The sequence below is a fragment of the Microtus pennsylvanicus genome, chromosome 4 (genome assembly GCF_037038515.1).
Source record: "Microtus pennsylvanicus isolate mMicPen1 chromosome 4, mMicPen1.hap1, whole genome shotgun sequence".
NCBI classification, from domain to species: Eukaryota; Metazoa; Chordata; class Mammalia; order Rodentia; family Cricetidae; genus Microtus; species Microtus pennsylvanicus.
The window spans coordinates 121794338-121819145 of record NC_134582.1 but is presented as its reverse complement, the minus strand read 5'-3'; the positions used below and the strand labels follow the sequence as shown (position 1 = coordinate 121819145).

General features: G+C 38.3%; 1 protein-coding gene across 5 annotated transcripts in view; it reads right to left on the bottom strand.

Moving 5' to 3' along the window:
- Nucleotides 1–24808, bottom strand: part of Tasor2 (transcription activation suppressor family member 2) — a 51884-nt gene that overhangs the window by 13521 nt on the left and 13555 nt on the right. For all 5 annotated transcript variants that reach the window (XM_075970311.1, XM_075970310.1, XM_075970313.1 and 2 more), the window contains exons 8-13: nt 23806–23878; nt 23641–23703; nt 19287–20003; nt 17946–18188; nt 14409–15282; nt 4667–5081 (exon numbers count right to left, since the gene is read on the bottom strand). In XM_075970311.1, coding sequence (XP_075826426.1) covers nt 4667–5081; nt 14409–15282; nt 17946–18188; nt 19287–20003; nt 23641–23703; nt 23806–23878 — 2385 coding nt within the window. The remainder of the gene's footprint in view (nt 1–4666; nt 5082–14408; nt 15283–17945; nt 18189–19286; nt 20004–23640; nt 23704–23805; nt 23879–24808) is intronic.

Below are 24808 nucleotides of genomic sequence, written 5' to 3'. Positions count from 1 at the left end.
TTCAGATACTGGATGGACGGTGGTGGCACACGCCTTTAATCCCAGCACTCAGGAGGCAGAGACAGGCAGATCTCTGTGAGTTTGAGTCCAGCTTGGTCTACAGAGCAAATTCCAGGACAGCTAGGGCTGTTACACAGAGAAACCCTGTCCCAAAACAAAAACAGAAAACAACAAAAGAACCCTAAACAAAAAAATCACAGATGAAGTGCAGGTGGTGGCACACCCCGGTTAACTCCAGTACTCAGAAGATTGAATCAGGAAAATAATGAGTTCAAGGCCCCTGGCCATAAAGTTAAGACCTGTCTCAAACAAACAAACAAACATTCAAAAAGGAAGAAAAAATAAAAACAAGTATCACAGACAGAGTTCCATACTTTATTAATTGACCAGTTTACTAGATCTTAAATGTGTGAGGTGTTGATAGGCAGAGGCAGGCACATCTCTGAGTTGGAGGCCAGCCAGGGCCGCATAGACCTGCACTCACAGAGACACCACACACACACACACACACACACACACACACACACACACACACACACACACACACACACACACACCCTACTCCCAAATTTAAATGTGTCATTTATCAATACAGAAATGAAGCACCAGAGAAATAATAGCACTCAATTTTGCTATTAATGAAATTAAATAACTTTTAAGGACAAAAATAACCTTTTATTCTTTTGTTTTTTTACTTTTGGATTTTTCAAGACAGGGTTTCTCCGTAGCTTTTTGGTTCCTGTCCTGGAACTAGCTCTTGTAGACCAGGCCTGCCTCTGCCTCCCGAGTGCTGGGATTAAAGGCATGCGCCACCACCACCCGGCTAACCTTTTATTCTTAAACAGCAATTTCCAACTACACTATACAAACACTGACATCTGGAATTTTCCCATGAGACAGTAATAATTACACCCCATGAATTCTGAATAACTGATTCTGTTAGTAAGAGTCCTTCCTCAATCCCTAACTACTTCTTTGTGTAAATGTGGAGACAACTATTCATTTTATTGCCTCTTATTCTACAAAGCAACAGAAAATTTGTCAATGACTTTTCATTCATATAATAAAAGGACTGAGATAAACAGTATTAAATAGAATTTAGATAAACTATCAACAGGATAATTTTGATGAATTTATAAGGAGGTTGTTTTGTTAAGTCTCCACATAATCTTGTCTAAATTTGTTGAAAAACAAACGAATACAATTTACCACACATGGCAATGTTTGGAGCACGATGCTCACAGATTGCTATGTCTACAGGCATATGGTCTAAGTGAAGACTTAACTCATTAAAAACTTTCTGTCCCAACCAAAGAGATATTAACTTTAGTAGTCAGGGTAGGGAACACCAAGATGTCAGTTTTAAAAGGACAAGGAGAAAGAAAATTCTTTTCTTTCTTTCTTCTCTTAGACCATAGAGCTTTTCTGTTAAGTCCTAGCTCTCCTGAAACCCTCTCTGTAGACTAGGCTGGCCTGGAACTCAACAGAAATCCGTGTGCCTCTGCCTCCTGTGTGCTGGGATTAAAGATGTGTGCCACCACCATCTGGCTAAAGAAAAGTCTCAACGAGAAGAAACCTTAGAATCTTCCTGCAGTCTTCCTAGTAACACCATGCCTGAAAACATCCAACCAAAATTCTAAAACACACTATGGCGATTAGTGAAATGCTAGTTGTGACAATCTTGGTATATTTATACTTAAGATATATATTTAATTAAAGGTACAATGGGATATTTCTAAAAATTGTCTATTTAAAAATTGGTCAAATACACCTGTGACCACAAGCAACATGGTATTGGCCTCTAGTCTTTTTTTTTTTTTTTTGGTTTTTCGAGACAGGGTTTCTCTGTGGTTTTGGAGCCTGTCCTGGAACTAATTCTTGTAGACCAGGCTGGTCTCGAACTCACAGAGATCCGCCTGCCTCTGCCTCCCAAGTGCTGGGATTAAAGGCGTGCGCCACCACCGCCCGGCACTTTGGCCTCTAGTCTTTTGTGGTAAAATATTGTTCACACTCCGTGTGTCATTTGTGGAACAAGGGGATGTTATAGCAGTCACATGCTTTTAGGTGCAGGCACACTACTCAATCCCCAGCCCCTGCCCCCAACCCTCAAATACTCTTAGGACCATAAGCTAGAACATCTGAAAATCTGAAACCCACATTTTTTGATATCTAAAGTCTTTACTTGGTGACATGATACTTAAGCTTTGAATAGACTACTTCAATGAGTTTTGAGACAGTGATGTTCCAGAAGCAAAATTCTAAATTCGGAAGTTTTCCCATATCTCAATTTTTGGTTCTAAAATTTTTGAATGAAAAATATTTAACCAGCATATACTATAAAGATCAATTAAAAGTCATTCATTGTAATTATTTTTTCTCCAACTAGCAAATTTAATGAACGATATGAATAGGTTCTGAATTTGTTTCACATAAACATTTAGTACAATTTTACTCAATGCTTAACCTTTAAAAAATATATACTATTTTTATTCTTCAATTTTATATGTATAGTGTCCTCTCTCCCTTTTTTGAAACAGGATCTTACGTAGCTGAGGCTGGCCTTGAACTCCTGATTCTATTGTCTTCACATCTCAAGTGCAGGGATTACAGGCTTGTGCCATGCCTGGCTTACCCTTCATCTTCTTTTTAAATAAATAAAAAAAAGTATTTATTACTATTCCATGTGTGTGTTCACACTCATGCAGAGAGTATGCCACAGCTCATCTATGGAGGTCAGAAGATAACTTTACAAGCTGGTTCTCCTTCCATTGAGAGTTCCAGGATCAAACTTAGGTTATTAGGCTTGCATGACTTTTTACCTGGTGAGCCATCTTACCAAGCCAGGTTCCGCCTTCTTTATACCCTATTTCATGTTTGTTAGAAACCATCCTCACTGGGTATGGTGGTACATGCCTTTAATCACACACTTGGAGGCAGAGGCAAGTGGACCTATGTGAGTTCGAGGCCAGCCTGGTCTACAAGAGCTAGTTCCAGGACAGCCAAGGCTACACAGAGAAACCTTCCTTTCAGAAAAAAAAAAAGAAAAAGAAAAAAAGAAAAGAAAAAAGAAAAAAATGAATGAATGAATGAGAGAAAAAAACTAGTATGGACTTAGGTAGTAACTGAAGTCTGCCTTGCTAATTATTTTCTTAGTCTAATGTATAGTTGCTCTTAACTGAATTTTATTTATATCCTTGAGAATAGGTGAAAATTTCTGAACCTCATTTTTAGAAAAAAAAATATTACTATGCACAAAATAGTCATCTGGATTTGTGTACATACAAAACTACATCCACAGAATATGATGCAGAAACAACTAGACTATTTGGAAATGAATTTGGCTTTGCAATTTACATTGTGACTTCAGACAACTGACTTGGTCTCAGTTTCCTCATCATAGTTTCGTAAGCTAACAGTTCTTACTTTGCTTGCTTTGTTTCAGAATTAACTGAGTTGTTATGAGGGAAGCACTTGGAACACTATTTTGGTATACAGTGCTAATGATAGATATGTTAAATTTGCTAATGATGGGTCACCTGAAGATACTCATCTTCCTTGGCTCATTCTTGGCTCTGCAAGTCCCCACTGACCTCTGCTGTAGGAAGTTCTACAAGCCAGTAGTTACCTGCCCACTGGGGCGTGGCCCCTTAAACTATTTATGCCGATGTGGAGCATGCATCCAGCCCTTTTCCAGCTGAGGATTCTGATTTGTGAGTCTACCCCTAAATAAATAACCGCCTATTTCCCAATTCTGATCTAGTGTGGGATTTCTTTTAAGCGTCCTTATTCATACCTCATGTGCAGCAACACAGTCTACCCAATGTAGGGAAAAGTACCAGATGATATTCACATTTTGTCACAAATTTCTAGATTAAATCTGGGCTATGAGCTTTAGAAGGTTTTTGTTACCACTATAGCATTTATTCTATATAAAATATGGATTACTTGGCCTGGTTGAAAAAGAGTAAAACAAAGTATGCTTTCCAAACTTAGAAATAGATACTCACAGATCCTTAGTATGTAGGTAAACCATATTCAGTTAGTTGTGTGTGCTCCTGTGGTGTATATGTAAGTCAGAACTTAAGTTATTTGTGTGTGCTTTGACTTTGGTTGTTGTTCTTCAGGTATCATTCACCGTGTATTTTCTCTCATTGGCTTGGAGTGCACTGAATATGCTAGGGTCAACAAGCTCCAGGGATTAATCTGTGTCTACCCCTGCCCATTCCCCTAGTGCCAGGTTAGAGATGTGCACTGCCATACCTACCTTATACACGGATGCTCCAGATTCGGACTCAGGTCCATATGGTTGCACAGCAAGCAATTTATCCATGAAGCTATCTCCCTAGTCCTTATAGCTAGTTATTTTAAAACAAGTTCAGAGCAAACACTTTGTCCCAAATTATAATATTAATAAATAACTATCAAGCTGGGGTCCCACATAACTGATTCCTGTATCTTGCTCAATGAAGACGGTAGACAAACCTACCTATGGACAATACAGAGGAACACTTTATGAAAATTTTGTTTGGAAAATTAAAATCCTTTACATAGCTGGAAGATCCATTTTTTTCTTTTGAATATGACCACAAATAAAATGAAAAGGCACTATTTAAAAAAAAAAAAAAAAAAAAAGAAAAACAACCCAGCATTTATAATAGTACCTCACCTCATTATTACAAGAATGGATGAAATTCTGGCTTCCTGAAGTATCCAGGTGACTCTCTCCTGTAAATATTTCTTTTTGTTCATTCTGTACACAGAGTTCCAAGTTTCTGGTGGTTGGTGGATTAACGAAAGGTCCAGGAATGGTCATATTGGTGGCATGACCTTCACATGCTTCCTTGTTCTCCAACAGAGAGTCTTCAGAATATTGTTCCACACTGGGAAACTCCTCAATTTCACTTTGGTCAAAAGATTCTATAGACCTATTGATGCATACGTATTTTGCTGGGTTTCTGTGTTCTACCACCTTTCGAGGTGACCCCATGACTTTGTTCTGTTTGCTGTAGAACAGAGCTACCCACATATGAAGTAAAAGCTTCACATCTTCCATATTTTCAGGCCAATCAGTGTTCCAGGGTCTATGATGTTAAAGGGAACACAAAAAATAATTGAAATATTATTTTTACTTAATTATCATAAACAAGTTCTATCAATAATAAATTGTGTTTACTTATAAATATTACAAATGTGGTACAAGTTAATTTAACAAATAATTATAAAGTGTTTTAAAGAGAAGTAAACCAACAATCAGAACATTAAGTGACTTATTTCAAATCACAAAACTTATATGGAAGAGCAGCTGGGTCTACTGATTTCTGGCCCAGCACTTGTCTTTCATACCACACAAACTCACTCTGGAGACAGTCTTTTTATTGTAAGATTAATATTCTTGCAACTACTCAAATTCTTATCACTTTAGTTAGGCTGAGGATTGTTAATTAATTTAATTTTCTTTCTTTTTTTTCTTTTTTGAGACAGGATTTCTCTGTGCAACAGTCCTGGCTATATTGAAAGTAGCTTTGTAATTAGCTTTCCTTTTATCCCTTTTAATAGTTGGAAAAGTATGATGATTAGAATATTCTCTGGGCTTGCTGGTGGGAGTGCAAACTGATACAGCCACTTTGGTTATCAGTGTGGCTATTTCTCAGAAAATTAGGAAACAACCCACCTCAAGACCCAGCAAAACCACTTTGGGTATATACCAATCGTACCACAAAGACATGTGCTCAACTATGTTTAAAGCAGCATTGTTTGTCACAGCCACAACCTGGAAACAACCTTAATGCCCCTTGACTGAAGAATGGATAAGGAAAATGTGGTACATTTAAACAATAGAGTACTACACAGAAGAAAAAATATAATGACATATTGAAATTTGTGGGCAAATGGGTGAATATAGAAAACATTATATTGAGTGAGGTAACTCAGAAAGACAAATAGCATATGTACTCACTCATAAGTAGCTTTTAGAAATAAAGCAAAAACAACAAAAAACCCTGAAAAAACAACAAATCAAACAAAAAATACCAGCCTACAATTCACAACCCCAGAGAAACTAGATAACAAAGAGGACCCTAAGAGAGACATACATGGATATAATCTACATGGGAAGTAGAAAAAGAAAAATCTCCTGAGTAAATTGGGAACATGGGGGACCTTGGGAGAGGGTAGAAGAGGAGGGAAGAAGGAAGGAGGGTAGAGGCGAAAAATATATAGCTCAAAAAAAATCTTTAAAAAATTAAATAGAAAAATAATAAAGAGAATATTCTTGGCAATATTGCAAAAACTATACTATTTTCACGTTACAGTTCTAGATAGACACAAAACAGTTCTTGTCCTTAGGGAAAAAGATGACAGACAGCTGACACAGGCTAAACTAGAGTTAGGCAACAGTTGTCATACTGGAGACAGACTAATTAGGACGCTAACTATCTCTATGTATGTGAACCCATGCAAAGAAGAAACCTGGTAATGTCGAATGCCGTTTAGTAAATATGAAATGGTCCACAAATATTTGAGTGTCATTTCATGGTGTTAATTCTTCTTGTAAACAATAATGGCTACCATTTATTAGAGTGGGCCAGTCATTATGCAAAAAATAATATATTAACGACCCTCAGAATGTCGCTTCTGTTAAACCTGTACTTAAAAACCATACTCTCCAGACGGCTGGAATCTGCCACTGACACCTGAAATTTTTTAAGAGACGTAGACCCCAGAATATACCAGAATCTGCAGCTTGACGAGATTCCTAAGTAAACTGTATTTACACAATAAACTTGAGAATCACTGCCTAGAAGTACATACTTATTCCAGTTCACAAGAGGCTTAACTAGGAAAGCCATTAGTTTATGCTCCAAAACCCTGTAATGCTAATAAGTCTGTTGTTATTGCCAGGATTCCTTTTTGTTACTGTTTTGTCTTTACTAATTTACTTTTATTTCATTTGCATTGATACTTTGCCTGCATGTATGTCTGTGTGAGAGTGTCAAATCTTTAAGTTAGAGATCAGCGCGCAGGCCCGCACGCCACGCAGACGCTGCGGGATAGTCCAAGCATGAAACAGTTAAGCCCACACTGAGAGCAGATCGCCCCACTACAATTAAATCAAGTAGGTTTTTTGGGGCCTGGCCTGCAGAGTGGTAGGCCTTTCATTGGCGAGGCATTCCCCCGACACTCTTGACCCCCCCCCCGTTAGTCTGCGAGGGCTGGTACCCTCTACTGGGGCTGCTCCTCTTCTGCTGTGACCTCACTCTCCCTGACCCATCCCAGCTTGAGCCCAGGGGCCTCCTTCACTCCCCCTCCCTTCTGCGGGGCCACAGGATCACCCAGTTTAGCCTGTGGGGCGCTGGGTCCGGAGCTCAAGGCAGAGGGCAGCGGGAGTTTCTCTGTTTTGGTGGCTGGCCTGCAGAGTGGTAGGCCTTTAGTTGGTGAGGTCCCTGGCGAACGGGGAGCCTGGTCCTGAAGACCCTTCTGAGTGGTGAGAGGGATCTTGGCCCGCGGCAGAAGCCAGGAAACAGAGCGAGGGCAATTTGTAAGTGGGGCCCCTGGCCAGCAGGGAAACCTGATCCTGTTTTAAAAGACCCATTAGATAGCATCAATAGGAGGAGATGGGCTGGCGCCAAGGCAAGAATTCACACAACAATCTGAAAAACAACATGAAAACACCAGAACCCAATGATCTTACAACAGAAGGACTTGAACACCCTAACACAGAAGAAGAGGAAAAAATTGACTTTATGAAATAGAGTCCCTTAAACAACATGTAAAAAAATGCCCTTATAAAAATGGATGAGAAGTATAACAAAAAGTTTGAAAAAATGAGTAAATACATAAATGATACCCTGGGAAACCAAGAAAAAACGATCAAACAGGTAATGGAAACAGTTCAAGAATTGAAAACTGAAATGGAAGCACGGAAGAAAACACAAACTGAGGACCAGCTGGATATGGAAAATCTAGGTCAACGAGCAGAGCCTACAGAAACAAGCATAATCAATAGATTACAAGAGATAGAAGAATCTCAGATTCTGAAGACACCATAGAGAAAATAAATGCACTGATCAAAGAAAACAGCAAAGCCAACAAATTCTCACCACAAAACATTCAGGAAATGTGGGACACAATAAAAAGACCAAACCTAAGAATAATAGGGATAGAAGAAAAAGAAGACTCACAGCTCAAAGGCCCAGAAAATATTTTTAACAAAATTATGGAAGAAAATTTTCCCAATATAAAGAAAGATATTTCTTTAAATATTCAAGAAGCATACAGAACACCAAACAGACCGGATCAAAAAAAAAAAATCCCCTCGCCATATAATAATCAAAACACAAAATATACAGAATAAAGAAAGAATATTAAGAGCTGCAAAGGAAAAAGGGCACATAACTTATAAAGGTAAACCGATCAGACTTACACCTGACTTCTCATTGGAAACCATGAAAGCCAGAAGGTCCTGGATTATTGTGCACCAACGCAAGGGTGTGTATTAGAAACAGCACTGCTGAATACATATCGTTTGTTCTCTACTTTGCTTCGCACTCAGAGGCATTGAACTCATTCTGAGGACTGAACGAGTTTTTGAGGAGCTGAAGGCAATGGAATGAGAGTTTGTGCAGGGAGTGTGATCTGTGTATCAGATGCGGTTTCTGGTGTTGCCAGGCCGAACTCAGTGACCTCGGATGGGTCCCTTGACTTTTCTGGGTTTGATGGCCAATCACTAATATATGGGGTAACTGAAATATTCGCACATGTGTATTAGAGTTATTTGGGCTTCTCCGAGAGATCATTGAGATTTAGTTATTGGGAAAATACGTTTTGAATGGAACTCTTCTCATATATGCCTTCTATGTTGATGTGGCAATACATGCAGGCTTCAGCTCGGTGAAGGAATCATGCCATGTTCTGTGTTGAAAGAGGACCAGTGACTCAGAGGAGTAGATGATACTGTGTTATATTGTGGAAGAAAGTATTGCAGAAACTAAGAGACCATGGATGCAAACCCAAACTACTATACCCAGCCAAGCTATCTTCACTATCAATGGAGAAAACAAGACATTCCAGGATAAGAACAAATTTAAACAATACGTAGCCACAAATCCAGCCCTACAGAAAGTAATAGAATGAAAATCACAACCCAAGGAATCCAACATTGCCAACACTGCCTACAATAACTCAGGCATCTAGTGACCCTTCACCAGCACAACTCAAAGAAGGGAGACACACAAACTCTACTACCAAAAACAATAAGAATAACCGGAGTAAACAACCACTGGTCATTAATATCACTTAATATTAATGGTCTCAATTCACCTATAAAAATGCACAGTCTAAGAGATTGGATACGAAAACAAGATCCAACATTCTGCTATTTGCAAGAAACACATCTCAACCACAAAGACAGGCATCTACTCAGACTAAAGGGCTGGGAAAAGGTTTTTCAAGCAAATGGTCCTAAGAAAAAAGCAGGTGTGGCCATACTAATTTCTAATAAAACTGACTTCAAACTAAAATCAATCAGAAGAGATAGAGATGGACACTTTATACTCATAACAGGAACAATTCATCAGGATGAAGTCTCAATCCTGAATACTTACGCCCCTAATATAAAAGCACCCACTTATATAAAAGAAATATTACTAAAACTCAAGGCAGACATCAAACCACACACCCTAGTAGTAGGAGACTTCAACACACCTCTCTCGCCAATGGACAGGTCAATCAGGCAGAAACCTAATAGAGAATTAAGAGAATTGTTGGAGGTAATGAAGCAAGTGGACTTAACAGATATCTATAGAACACTCCACCCAAATAGGAAAGAATATATCTTCTTCTCTGCAGCTCATGGAACCTTCTCGAAAACTGACTACATACTCCTAAACAAAGAAAACCGCCAGGGCTGGAGAGATGGCTCAGTGGTTAAGAGCTTTGCCTGCTCTTCTAGAGGTCCTGAGTTCAATTCCCAGCAACCACATGGTGGCTCACAACCATCTGCAGTGAGACTTGATGCCCTCTTCTGGCCTGCAGAGATACATGCAGGCAGAATACTGTATACATAATAAATAATTAAAAAAAAAACCTCCACAGATACAAAAAAATATCAGTGTCCACCTGTGTCTTATCAGATCACCACGGATTAAAGTTAGAAGGCAACAACAATGCTACCCCCAGAAAGCCTACATACTCATGGAAACTGAACAGTCAACTACTGAACCACACCTGGGTCAAGGAAGAAATTAAGAAAGAAATTAAAGTCTTCCTTGAATTTAATGAAAATAAAGACACAACATACCCAAACCTATGGGACACTATGAAAGCAGTGCTAAGAGGAAAGTTCATAGCATTAAGTGCCCACTTAAAGAAAACGGAGAAAGCATAAATTGGAGACTTAACAGCATACCTGAAAGCTCTAGGAAAAAAAAAGCAGCAGATGCGCCCGGGAGGAGTAGAAGACTGGAAATAATCAAACTGAGGGCTGAAATCAACAAAATAGAAACACAGAAAACAGTCCAAAGAATCAATGAAACAAAAAGTTGGTTAGTTCTTGGAGAAAAATCAACAAGTTCGCAAACCCCTATCCAAACTAATTAAAAGACAGAGAAAGAACACGCAAATAAATAAGATCAGAAATGAAAAGGGGGACATAACCACAGACACAGAGGAAATTCAGAGAATCATTAGATCTTACTACAAAAGCCTGTATGCCACAAAACTGGAAAATGCAAAAGAAATGGACATTTTTTTTAGATAAGTACCATATACCAAAGCTAAACCAAGACCAGGTGAATGATCTAAATAGACCTGTTAGTCGCGAGAAATTAGAAACTGTTATCAAAAATCTCCCTTTCAAAAAAAGCCCAGGACCAGATGGTTTCAATGCAGAATTCTACCAAACTTCCAAGAAGAGCTAATACCTATACTCCTTAATGTATTTCACAATATAGAAACAGAAGAGTCATTGCCAAATTCCTTTTATGAAGCTACAGTTACCCTGATACCAAAACCCCACAAAGACCCAACCAAGAAAGAGAATTACAGGCCTATATCACTCATGAATATCGACCCAAAAATTCTCAATAAAATACTGGCAAACCAAATCTAAGAACACATTACAAAAATTATCCATTATGGTCAAGTAGGCTTCATCCCAGAGATGCAGGGCTGGTTCAACATTCGCAAATCTATCAATGTAATCCACCATATAAATAAACTGAAAGAAAAAAACCATATGATCATTTCATTAGATGCTGAAAAAGCATTCGACAAAATTCAACACCCCTTTATGATAAAGGTCTTGGAGAGATTAGGGATATAAGGGTCATACCTAAATATAATAAAAGCTATTTACAGCAAGCCGACAGCTAACATTAAATTAAATGGAGAAAAACTCAAAGCCATCCCACTAAAATCAGGAACATGACAAGGATGTCCACTCTCTCCATACCTCTTCAATATAGTGCTTGAAGTTCTAGCAATAGCAATAAGACAACATAGGGGGATCAAGGGGATTCGTATTGGAAAGGAAGAACTTAAGCTTTCGTTATTTGCAGATGATATGATAGTATACATAAGCGACCCCAAAAACTCTACCAAAGAACTCATATAGCTGATAAACACCTTTGGTAATGTGGCAGGATATAAGATCAACCCCAAAAAATCAGTTGCCTTCCTATACACTAAGGATAAGGAAGCAGAGAGGGAAATCAGAGAAGCATCACCTTTCACGATAGCCACAAATAGCATAAAATATCTTGGGGTAACTCTGACCAAGGAAGTGAAAGATCTATTTGACAAGAACCTTAAGTCTTTGAAGAAAGAAATTGAAGAGGACACCAGAAAATGGAAGGATCTCCCTTGCTCTTGGATTGGGAGGATCAACATAGTAAAAATGGCAATTCTACCAAAAGCAATCTATAGATTCAATGCAATCCCCATCAAAATCCCATCAAAATTCTTCACAGACCTGGAGAAGACAATAATCAACTTCATATGGAAAAACAACAAACCTAGGATAGCTAAAACAATCCTATACAATAAAGAATTGTCTGGAGGCATTACCATCCCTGACTTCAAACTCTATTACAGAGCTACAGTACTGAAAACAGCTTGGTATTAGCATAAAAACAGAGAAGTCGACCAATGGAATCCAATAGAAGACCCTGACTTTAACCCACAAACCTATGAACACCCGATTTTCGATAAAGGAGCTAAAAATATACAATGGAAAAAAAGACAGCATCTTCAACAAAGTGTGCTGGCATAACTGGAAGTCAATCTGTAGAAGAATGAAAATAGATCCATATCTATCACCATGCACAAAACTCAAGTCCAAATGGATTAAAGACCTCGATATCAGTCTGAGCACACTGAACCAGATAGAAGAGAAAGTAGGAAGTACTCTACAACATATGAGCACAGGAGACCGCTTCCTACATATAACCCCAGCAGCACAGGCATTAAGGGCAACATTGAATAAATGGGACCTACTGAAACTGAGAAGCTTCCATAAAGCAAAGGACATTGTCACTAAGACAAAAAGGCAACCCACTGACTGGGAGAAGATCTTCACCAACCCTGCAACTGAGAAAGGTCTGATTTCCAAAATATATAAATAACTCAAGAAACTAGACTGTAAAAAACTAATCAACCCAATTATAAAATGGGGCACTGAGCTGAACAGAAAATTCTCAACAGAAGAACTTCAAATGGCCAAAAGACACTTAAGGTCATGCTCAACTTCCTTAGCGATCAGGGAAATGCAAATTAAGACAACTTTAAGATACCATCTTACACCTGCCAGAATGGCTAAAATCAAAAACACCAATGATAGCCTTTGCTGGAGAGGTTGTGGAGAAAGGGGTACACTCATCCATTGCTGGTGGGAATGCAAACTTGTGCAACCACTTTGGAAAGCAGTGTGGTGGTTTCTCAGGAAATTCAGGATCAACCTACCCCTGGACCCAGCAATACCACTCTTGGGAATATACCCAAGAGAGGCCCTATCATACAACAAAAGTATATGCTCAACTATGTTCATAGCAGCATTGTTTGTAATAGCCAGAACCTGGAAACAACCAAGATGCCCTTCAATGGAAGAATGGATGAACAAAGTATGGAATATATACATATTAGAATACTACTCAGCAGTAAAAAACAATGACTTCTTGAATTTGGCATACAAACGGATGGAAATAGAATATACTATCCTGAGTGAGGTAAGCCAGACCCAAAAAGAGGACCATGGGATGTACTCACTCATATTTGGTTTCTAGCCATAAATAAAGGACATTGAGCCTATAATTCGTGATCCTAGAGAAGCTAAATAAGAAGGTGAACCCAAAGAAAAACATATCGGCATCCTCCTGAATATTAACCTTCATCAGGCGATGAAAGGAGACAGAGACAGAGACCCACATTGGAGCACCGGACAAAAATCTCAAGGTCCAAATCAGGAGCAGATGGAGAGAGAGCACGAGCAAGGAACTCAGGACCGCGAGGGGTGCACCCACACACTGAGACAATGGGGGTGTTCTATTGGGAATTCACCAAGGCCAGCTGGCCTGGGTCTGAAAAAGCCTGGGATAAAACCGGACTCTCTGAATATAGTGGACAATGAGGACTACTGAGAACTCAAGAACAATGGCAATGGGTTTTTGGTCCTTCTGCACGTACTGGCTTTGGGGGAGCCTAGGCAGTTTGGATGCTCACCTTACTACACCTGGATGGAGGGGGTGGTCCTTGGACTTCCCACAGGTCAGGGAACCCTGATTGCTCTTCGAGCAGATGAGGGAGGGGGACTTGATCAGGGGAGGGGGAGGGAAATGGGAGGCGGTGGCGGGGAGGAGGCAGAAATCTTTAATAAATAAATAAATAAGAAAAAAAAATCTTGAAGTTAGAGACAGTTGTTATCTGCCATGTGGGTGCTCTGCTCCAAGTCCTCTGGAAGAGCAGTCAGTGAGTGCTCTTAACCACTGAGCCATCTGTCCAGGCCCCTTGTTTTGTTTTTTTGAGACAGGGTTTCTCTTTGTAGCCCTGGCTGTCCTGAAACTCTGAACTAGGCGGGCTTCAAACTCACAGACCTGTCTCTGTCTCCTGAATGCTGGGAATAAAGGTGTGCACCACCACCACCCAGCTCTATCAATCCTTAAGGAAGACTTACAAAATCACTCATTGGCCACTCCCATCAATTTGATGAACAAGCAAATGAAAATCCATTCATAAGTCTCATTTATCTATACAATAAATCTCCATGTGATCATCAACAATGGCAAAATCTGTCATATTCAACCTACCTGATATTATATTATTATTATATTATAGCTTTATAACTTTTTCTTCTTCCCCAAGTCTTCCATCTTACCACACAGATCTTGACAAACAGCTGTTGTACCCTTCCTACTTACCCATGTAATGCTCTCACAACAGTTTTCTCCAGAGGGTTGCTGGTGTATTTGCTATCTAAGCTGAATGCATATTCTCCTTCACATTTGAAAGTGATCTTAAAGGAGCCATCACAACTAAGAACCGTATGAGAGCAAAAAAAATCTTTGAGACTGGAAGACACGAACAGACTTTTGCGCTTAGTCAATGAATCTTCAGAAAGCTTTTGTAGAGGGGAGGTGTTCTGAAGATGCCGAAATGGCATGACCTTTCCTATAGGAGTTCCAGCTTCGGGGCCTTTTGCCCCATTCTTTGCAAAAGCAGGGCTTGGTAACTTTCTCTGATGCAGATGTTTCTTTGACTGCTCAGCAAGAAGCAAGGCATAGGAATGTTCCACAGCAACAGAGTTTTGACTTGCATCTGAGGATTCTTGGCCTTCCTCAGGAGGTACTGATTGGGCAATAGTAGGAAACTGAGAAAAAGGTACCAAGTTTTCTTCTTGGCTAACAGGTAAATCTGACTCTGAATTAAGCTTCTCATCAGAAGATGGTTTAGTTAGTAGAACACCTTTTTGACTTTTAACTCCCCTATGATATTCATGGTCAGAGGTACCGTGCAATGAATTTTCTTTAGAGAGTAAAACATTATTTTGTGGCAATTCAGAGACACTGGGAAGGTTCCTAAGCTCACAAGGTGGTATGGAAGAAGCAGCAGAGCTTAATGCCAGATCAGCCAACATATTTAAGGCCTGGGAGTCACAGTTGACAACCGAGTTTTCAGGAAAACCTTTAGGAATCATTGCAATACTTTCTTGTTGAGTAGTACTTAGGTTAATTCCATCTTTCTGACCATTTGATGAAATTTCTGATTGAAGATGTAAAGTAATGTCTTTTTCAGCTTCATAATAAAAAACAAAAAGAACAGATATAATATTTGTTTTTCTTAGAATATCTTACACATTCCTATACTTAACTGAACTAACAGTCAATACAAAAGATTTACGAAAAGAGGGTAGGGAAAACAAAAATCCAGAGTTCTCCCTTTAGCGTGCTTACATTCTAGCTAAAATGTAATTTAGAAATGTGAAGTTTTATGCCGTTTGCTAACACACTTCTAAGAACCCATTTCCCAAGAAGCAATTAAATTCAAAACATAGATATTTTGCTTTATAATGATATGCATAAAACATTATTATTATCATTATTATCATCATTATTATCATTTTGTTGTTTTTGAGACCGAGTTTCTCTGTTTAACAGCTCTAGCTGTCCTGGAACTAGCTCTTGTAGACAAGGCTGGCCTTGAACTCATAGAGATCTACCTACCTCTGCCTCCCAAATGCTGGGATTAAAAGACGTGTGCCGCCGCCACCCGGCATATAAAACATTATATAAAAGTGGTGAATATTCAACTATAATCAATTAATTTTAAATTTAATTAATTTTATACTAAAAATTTTAGTTTTAGCAATAAAAACACTATGACCCACAAAAGAGGCAATCTCCTAACAATTTCTTTCTGTAATAATAGAATGTAACCATTTTCCCTTATCAGAAAAATTAAATTTTTGGTGGTTTGCAAGGCATTCTCACTAATCTTTCTTAAATGCTGTTATTATAAAAAATAAAATTCACAACTATACTATATAACAATTCCCTTTGCAGATAAATGGATACAGAGAAGAGCCAGATGGATGCTGGATCAATCACAGGATGTCTGAAATGGATCAATAAACTGCCTGTAAAAGGCCAGTCCATAAATTTAACTCACTAATACATTTAAGGAGAGGGAAATTCTAGCCTATGATGCTTCATTTGGAATGAGAAGGGTACTGGAAGGAAAAATTAATGAAGCACAGCTTAGCTGTTTAACATAGCAAAACCTAAAGAGAGCCAGATAGAAAAGGGTCCAAAGTAAAGAATTTTCTTGTTGGCCTGAGACACACAGGAAACATTGAATTTATTTTATGACTTGATGTCCTGTAAGTTACACTGATTTTTCTCTACTTTTGTTAACATTAGTTTACATATACTCATCTATTTCTTATATCGAGTACCACTTATAAGTTATGGCTACTATGATAATGACTACTAATGTCAAGAAAAGTAGTGTTAATTATAATTTAATTAAAAAATTACTGAGTTCTTACTGATTCTCAATCAATTAAAATATAATAATGGGGTGGTAGATAAATAAAATCTAAAAACAAGACTTTTCCATTTGGAAGAAAAAACACATCATATAAAGAAGATTAAAATTAAGAAGAAAAATAGGCCTAAGGGTAGGGTGTTGTATGTTCGGTTGTATTAAGGTTAAGGTTGAGGTGACTTATAATTCTGATCAAGAATTAATGTCCAGGGCTGGAGAGATGGCTCAGTGGTTAAGAGCATTGCCTGCTCTTCCAAAGGTCCTGAGTTCAATTCCCAGCAACCACATGGTGGCTCACAACCATCTGTAATGAGGTCTGGTGCCCTCTTCTGGCCTGCAGACATACATGCAGACAGAATATTGTATACATAATAAATAAATAAATATTTTAAAAAAAAGAATTAATGTCCAAGAGGTGGAAATATAAGACTAATAACAGACCGCTTTTAGTTTATGTATATAAGTTTTATCAAAAGTAAGGTATCTTAACCCGGGCGATGGTGGCGCACGCCTTTAATCCCAGCACTTGGGAGGCAGAGGTAGGCGGATCTCTGTGAGTTCGAGACCAGCCTGGTCTACAGAGCTAGTTCCAGGACAGGCTCCAAAGCTACAGAGAAACCCTGTCTTGAAAAACCAAAAAATAAAAAAATAAAAAAATAAAAATAAGGTATCTTAAAATTACATCACCTTTTAAAACAAACACACTTTTGGTTACTGCTTGTAATTATTTTTAAAAACTTTTACAGCCTTTTCTAAATGATTACAGTTCAGACAAACACTAGCAGATACTACCTGCAAGAATATTTAATCATAAAAAAGGATTGTTTATCCTTTAACTCTAATAAAATCTTTGTTCAGGCTTTAAAATTAAAGTAGAAACTACTGTTTGAAGCTTACAGGTTTTCTAAGTTATTTAAAGAAAATCATATGTAGTTTGCTCAAAACTGCCAATAATCTAAAATAATGTATTAGGTTTAAAAAGAAGCAATTTAAGTTATTTTACTTCTCTGTCTTTGAAGTATATAGCACAATTAAGAAACCAGGGGCTATGTATGGCTCAGGGATCCAGAACACTATTGCTCTGGCAGAGGATCTGGGTTCAGTTCCTAGCACCCACATGAGGCTCCCATACATTTCTAACTCCAGTTCCAGGGGACCAGACTCCTTCTTCTGGCCTCCATGAGCACTGGATGCACATGGCATACAGACATAAATGCACGTAACACACTTTACACATAAAACTTATCTAAACTTAAGAAAGAAGAAATCATATTATTTTCATTCATGTCTGAACTGAAGGCTATAGTGTTATTGATATGTTTCAATTGCTGTTATATATTGCAATATGTTTTCTTACAATCTGTTAAGACATTTATTTTAGTGTTCATAGTTACAAGAATAGGGTTTCTTACCAGGATGCAGCTGCTTTCTGGTTTTGGAATTCCGACGACCTCTTGTTACATTTACCTTTTGTTTTGGGGGACACTTTTTCACAGGTGGTTTAGGCTGGGAAACAACTCTACCTGGAGATTTCTCTTGTTTCTTTGCTCTTTTAGCATTTGTAGCTACTGGAGCATCTTTAGAGACAGAAACTTCACGCTTTTTCCTATCCAGTCTGGTTTTCTGTACAAATTGTGCAGTCAGCACTTCTGCACCTTATGCAGAGAAAAACAAGACCGTTTTAAGGACGTGTGTGTGTGTTACCCAGAAATTTAGTGGCATAACCCGTCCTTTATTTTATTTCAGGGAAGTGGGAGCTAACTAATATTAGGAAATACATTAGAAAGTTCTGGGTATCAGTAAAAGATTTCAAAATTAAAGCAAAATGCAGGAAAATAACTAGTTGTTAAATTACAGGGGTCAAGCTTAACATTCAGATCTTGGTAATCAGCATATTTTATGCTTCTTAGACACCAACATTTCCAAGTTAAAAACAAAAAACAAGACCAGCTGCTTGTTGTCAAAATGGGTAAGTTCATGAAACCCAGGAACGTGGTGCTGGTCCTGGCTGGATGCTACTCTGGATACAAAGCCATCATTGTGATAAATATAGATAAGGGCACCTCAGACCGCCCTTACAGCCATGCCCTGGTGGCTAGAATTAACCTTATCCCCAAAAAGTGACAGCTGCCACGAGCAAGAAGAAAATCGCCAAGAGACCAAAGATCATGTCCTTTGTGAAGGTTTGTAAGTACCATCGCCTCATGCCCACAGGTCCTCTGTGGACATCCCCTTGGACAAAACTGTTGTCAACAAGAGATCCAGCCCTGGAACATAAGGTCAGCCCATAAGCAAAGGGGTCAACACATTATATAACCAATGTTTCTTCTATTCATTCATACATTGATCATCTCTGGCTCTGTCACTTTATATAGGTAGAGTTGGAAAATTAAGACAGAGATCATATAGCCTTCAAAGCTGGAAGTATATACTTTCTGGTTCTTCGTGGGAAATGTTTGCAAATCTTTTCTTTTAATGATGGGAAACATATTTACTTAAAAGCGAAGCTTCTGAAAAAACCATTTGTTCTTCCCTGTCTTTCATCCTTCCTCAAACTTGACCTTGACCTCCCACTTGACCAGAAAGTATGTACCTTACCTAAATCACTGTCTTAGTTTTTATATACGTGCGTATCACTCAGGAAAAAAAATGGCTTTTCTAACAAACTGTTAAGTTCTAGGTCACATGAATCCAGTCAAATAATAGGGTTTGAGGTGAAGCATAACTATAATAATCACATATATAATTCTTACCTCTTTTTATCTTCTGAGGAAACTGCCCTTTAACTAACTTAAGAGTTGGGATGCATGATCCGCTGTCTGCCCTGGGCGCAGTTCTTTTGGAAAGGGGGCGGCCCAGGCTTAATCGTTTATTTGGAAGCGTAACAGCTGATGTGCTGGCCTTTCTCTTTGGCTGAACTCTCAGATTTGAAGGTGGAGTTAATGGAGCCACAGCTCTCTTCTTCACTCTAAGCCTTTTCCCAGATTTTTTTGTTGTTTCAGTTTCTTTTCTTACTTCCATCTCTGAGTCAAGAAATACAGGATCTGAAGCCATAACTAAAGAAAATCCAGCATCACAAATCCCATCTGAAATACGAGGACACTGAGGATGCTCTGCTAACAAGTCTAAAGTAGTAGACAGATCCAGAGTGTAGCCAGTAGGGTCTGAAAAATAACTCTTCAACTGAATCAGAGACTCTGAAGGGCACTTTTCATCTGGGGATGCCAAGTCAAAACTATAGGACAGTTTCCTAATGAACGCAGTGTCTCTCATTCCATCTTGAGGAGCCATCAATGACAGGCTTTTGTCCACCTTATACAGGTCTTGGAAACTATGTTTTACTAAGACATTTGGAGAGATTCCTTTTTCAGGAAGTGATTTCTTTGCTTCTAGAAGTGCACAACTAAGGGCGGGTATAATAGGTATCACTTTCAGAGAGATGTCATCTTCAACTTTTAAGTCCTTTGCCCCTAAAACACATATACACATACATTAAAAATTTGACACTGTTTCAGACAAACAGAAAAAATATTAGATTTCAAAATTATTACCAGGTTAAATATGCTACAGTACTGCAAATAAAAACCAAAGTGGCAACTAGTAAAAGTTTAATGAGTAAATTTAACAAATATGTATCTCCATATACTTCTATCTCTCTCACACACACATACATTGAAAAAGAATGATTTGATATATGAATACTATGTTACAACGAGTAAAAACTCTGCCTCCAATTCCACCTCACCTACAGGGTGTTTAGAGACAGCCCAGTGGACCTTATAGCAGCAGTACTACTACCCTAAGGACAAGCAGCCCGCTTCCAGCTCCACTTACACTCTTTTAAGAAGCTACAATACAAACAGAACAGAGGCCTTAAACCTCAAATGTAACTGAACTAAAAGCTGCTATTTTGCGTTCTCTATGAAATTATATTTTACACATATCTTAAAAATTAACTATACTGTCTAATGTGTATTGTACCTCATCTTCCTGGTCCACTCTCCAATTAATTTTGTTTTTATTTTTAAAGCAAATCAATAACCTCACAAATGAGAAAAAAGGAGAATGTCAGATTTCTATGAACTACTTAACAAAATCCTAAAAATATCTGTCACCAGTACTATAAATCTACAGAAACAACTCCAGTGCCTACTAAATCGAAACAGGAATTATGACATTAAAATGTAGAATTATGAAATACCAAAATCATCTTAGTTAAATACACTAACACTGTAGCAAATATTAGAAAAGGCAAAAAGAGCAAATAAAAAAATGTAGTTCAATATTAAAATAAAATTTCTTTCTTTAAAGCTCATTATTCAGAGTACCAAAAGGAAGAAAAAGAAAATATAGAAAAGATCTGTATGTATTACTAAAGACAGTTTCATGGAATGTTCCTTTTTCATGAAACTTAGAAAGACAGAAGTCGCCAGGAAGTGGTAATGCAGTCTTCAATCCCAGCACTTGGGAGCAGAGGCAGGAGAATCTCTGTGAGTTCAAGGCCAAACTGGTCTACAAAGTGAGTTCCAGGACAACCAGCGCTAGTACACAGAGAAACCGCGTCTCAAAAAGAAAAGTAAGAGTTAATACGCTTTGTAGTAGACTTACCACAAAACATGAAGATTAAGTTGGCTAAGCAAAATTTCAACTTAAGAAAAGTAGCTAAAGCTCTGAATAAGACTAAGAACTGTCTCAATGAGGAAGATATAAAAAAGTAATCCAACACTGTTTTATTCATTCACACAGCATTCCTGTGCTTTTCCTGGGTTCAAGTAAGAGTTATCAGACTGGCGGTTTATAATTAAAGAGGAAAAATGAGGGCTGGGATGTGGCTCAGTAGCAGGGGGTTCAAGAAGCATGATGATGCCTTGAATTCAAATCTCCAGGAGAAAGGAAAGGAAGTAGGGGAAAGGGAAGTGAGAGACAAAAAGTGAAGAATTTAACCATAAATCTTTTATAAGGTTATTGTACTTTTTGTGTATGTGACTACACATGTATCTGCAAATGCTGGTACTGAACCCCTTGAAGATAGAGCTGCAGGTTGAATCAACTAAGGTAGGTGCTGGGAACCAAACCTGGATCCTCTAAAAGAACAGCAAGTGTTCTTAACCAAAGAACCACCTCTACAGCTCCAAAATAAAAAAAAAAAAACCTTAACAGAAAAAGAGAGGCAGCCCTGGAATCAGGTTGATTTAGGGCAAATCTGTCTGTTTCTTCATCTTTAAAACGATTATAAAAATACTTACTTTAAGGATTGCAAAAAATCAGTTATACTTAGAAAAAATACATAACACAATAAATGTAAATATCCTTTGTCAATCTGTTTGTATAACTGGTTGTTTTATTTGTTCCAAAATGTCAAAAAGTACTGTGCTCTTTCTTCGACTACCTTATATATACTTAAAAATCAACTTTAAGGGGCTGTAGAGATGGCTCATCAATTAAGAGCAGTGGTCACTCTTCCACAGGACCTAAGTTCAGTTCAAGTAAACACAGAGGCTCAAAACTACTCCAAACTCCAGTTTCTGGGGACTCAATGCCCTCTTCTAGCCTTCAAAGTCACTGCACACATGTGCTACACATACATACATGTAGGCAAAATACTCATAAACATAAAGTACAATCATTTTATTTTAATTTTTTCTGAGACAGAGTCCTGGCTATCTTGGAACTCACACTGTAGACCAGGCTGGCCTTGAACGCACAAAGATCCCCTGCCTCTGCCTCCCAAGTGCTGGGATTAAAGGCCTACACCACCATCATTGGTCTAATAATTTTTAAAGAACATTTTTATATTTTATAATTTTAGAAATATTAAATCTAGGATTACCCTGTTACATTTCTTTAAAACACCTTATTTCTTTAGATGCCTGACACACATATGCTCTGAAGATACATAATAAAACCAAGGTAGACATTATGTAGCCCAGCGGTAAACTGCATGCTCAGAACCCCAGCATCATGAACCAAAAACCAAATAAAGTGCATTAATATATTTGTATGATAAGCACAGCCAGGTATGATGGCAAATAGCTAAAATCCCAGGTGATGCAGTTCTGGAAGATCAAATCCAGAGCTTTATGCCTATGTGACTAACACTCTACCAACTGAGCTACACTCCCATCCCAGAAATGTTTTAACTGCAATATGATACACGTGACATATTGTGTCAGGTACTATATGACTTGACTTGTGAGAGTCTGAATGAGAATGTCCTCCATGGGCTCAGATGTTTCAGTGTTGGTCTCCAATGGATGGCAGTTGTTTGGGAGGTTTGAAGGTGTGGCCTTCCTGAAAGAAGCATGTCAATGGGGCAAGCTTTGAGGTTTCAGAGCCTCTTGCCATTACTAGCAAGTTCTCTCAGCTTGCTGCTCCAGCCCCCAGTCTGCTGTCTCCTATCCAACATCACCGATCCTAGTCCTCTGGAACCATGAGCCCAAACAGACGCTTCTCTCTTTATGCTGCTTTAGTCACGCTGTTTTATCACTGCGACAGAAAAGTCACTAACGTGATTAATATTACCCTTTGAGGCCAGGTGATAGCAGCACATGCCTTTAATCCCAGCTCTTGGGAGGCAAAAGCAAGAGGAGCTATATCTTTGAGTTCAAGGTCAGCCTGGTCTACAGAGCAAGTTCCAGGATAGCTAAATCTATAGAGAGAAACCCTGTCTCAAAAAACCAAAAAGAGAAAAAAAATTTTTTGTCTCTATCAATCAAGTATTTGTCGTTGGGGTCAATATCATCTTGGGAATGCATGGTCCAAATACAAAGTCCCACCATCTAGATATGAATAATAGCCATGAAAACTCCAAGTCACTGTTTTTAGACAGGCATGGAAAAAGCATATCCTAGCTACCGTTGAACAACAAATGAATTCAATTTTGGCTATTTAGAATTTGAGGAAGCTTAGACATACTAGATATGCTGTCAGTGGGTAAAGACCCAGGTCTGAAGCTTAGAGTCTACTTGTAAAGGTCAACTAGGAAGACAAAAGACAGGCAGATACTTGGAGAAAAAACACAGTTAACAAGTGCTCTGTGCTACTGAGAAGATACAGTTTGGAAAGTATGCAACAGGCTAAGTAAACTGGGTACCACTGTAACCTCACCTGTTGATTGAGGTGAGTGGAATAAATGTAAACCGTGTAGACCCATCTGCTCATCTCCAAAATCTGTAAGAGTAAGAATCAGGAGAAGAAAATGTAGGTTGTTAATCTTTTGAAACAAAAGTAAAAACATTAAAAAAAAATTTTCCCCCAAAAACTTGCTCTTACCTGGTTCTGGTGTTAAGGCTGATGATGTAAGTAAAATGAAAAATTCCCTATCTTCTAAGCATTTGATGATTGCCTAATTAAAAAAACAAAAATAAAAGAGGTCTATTCAATCTACTTCAGGAGAACTACTACAGACTGAACAGGACTGATATTTTTGAAAGGTGGGCTCCATAAAAGTTTCCACTTATCAGTGTAACTCATGCCATTTTGAGCTACTGAGAGGTGTGCAGATCATACTAACCTTTCTAATGAAACTAAAGTGGTGGTCAGAAGGAGCTCTGTCTCTTCCCACCCATGAGGAAAGGAAGCATGGAACCCTGACTGGCAGTCACAGGACAAAACAATCACACAGAAACTAATGTTATTTGCAAGTCAGTGTTTAAACCAACGTTATCATTAAGACAAGTCACTGTCCCAACACATGTGCATGAATGCATGGTCTGTTTTACTTTACTGACTTCTTTCTTTTAAGATTAAAGTATTATGTATAGTATTCTGTCTATATATACATCTGTATGCCAGAAGAGGGCACCAGATCTCATTATAGATGGTTGTGGGCCACATGTGGTTGCTGGGACTTAACCACTGAGCCATCTCTCCAGCCCACTTCATTGATTTCTTAATGTCTGTTATGGGGACAGACAAGTCCTGGCTTGCTTCATTACTGTAGTTCAACATTTGCATCATTTCCGTTGTAATATTTAGAAATAACTCATCATAAAAGCTAGTTCAAACTCTGGGTCAAGCATCTATTTCTATCTTTACTCTGAGCAACTTTGGCTAACATGACAGAGTCCTTTAAACCAGTGGCTATTCCTCAGTCTTATTGCCTCTATTACGAAAACACAAGAAAAACTTTCATAAACCCCTGAAAAATGGTAAACGTAGCTTTCAAAGAAGCATCTCGGAAGTGGTACTGCAACTAACGCAAACACACCTAGATAACTATCAATGTATCAAAGAACAAAGACTTAAGAGGAAAAAAAAACCTTGTTCTTTTAGT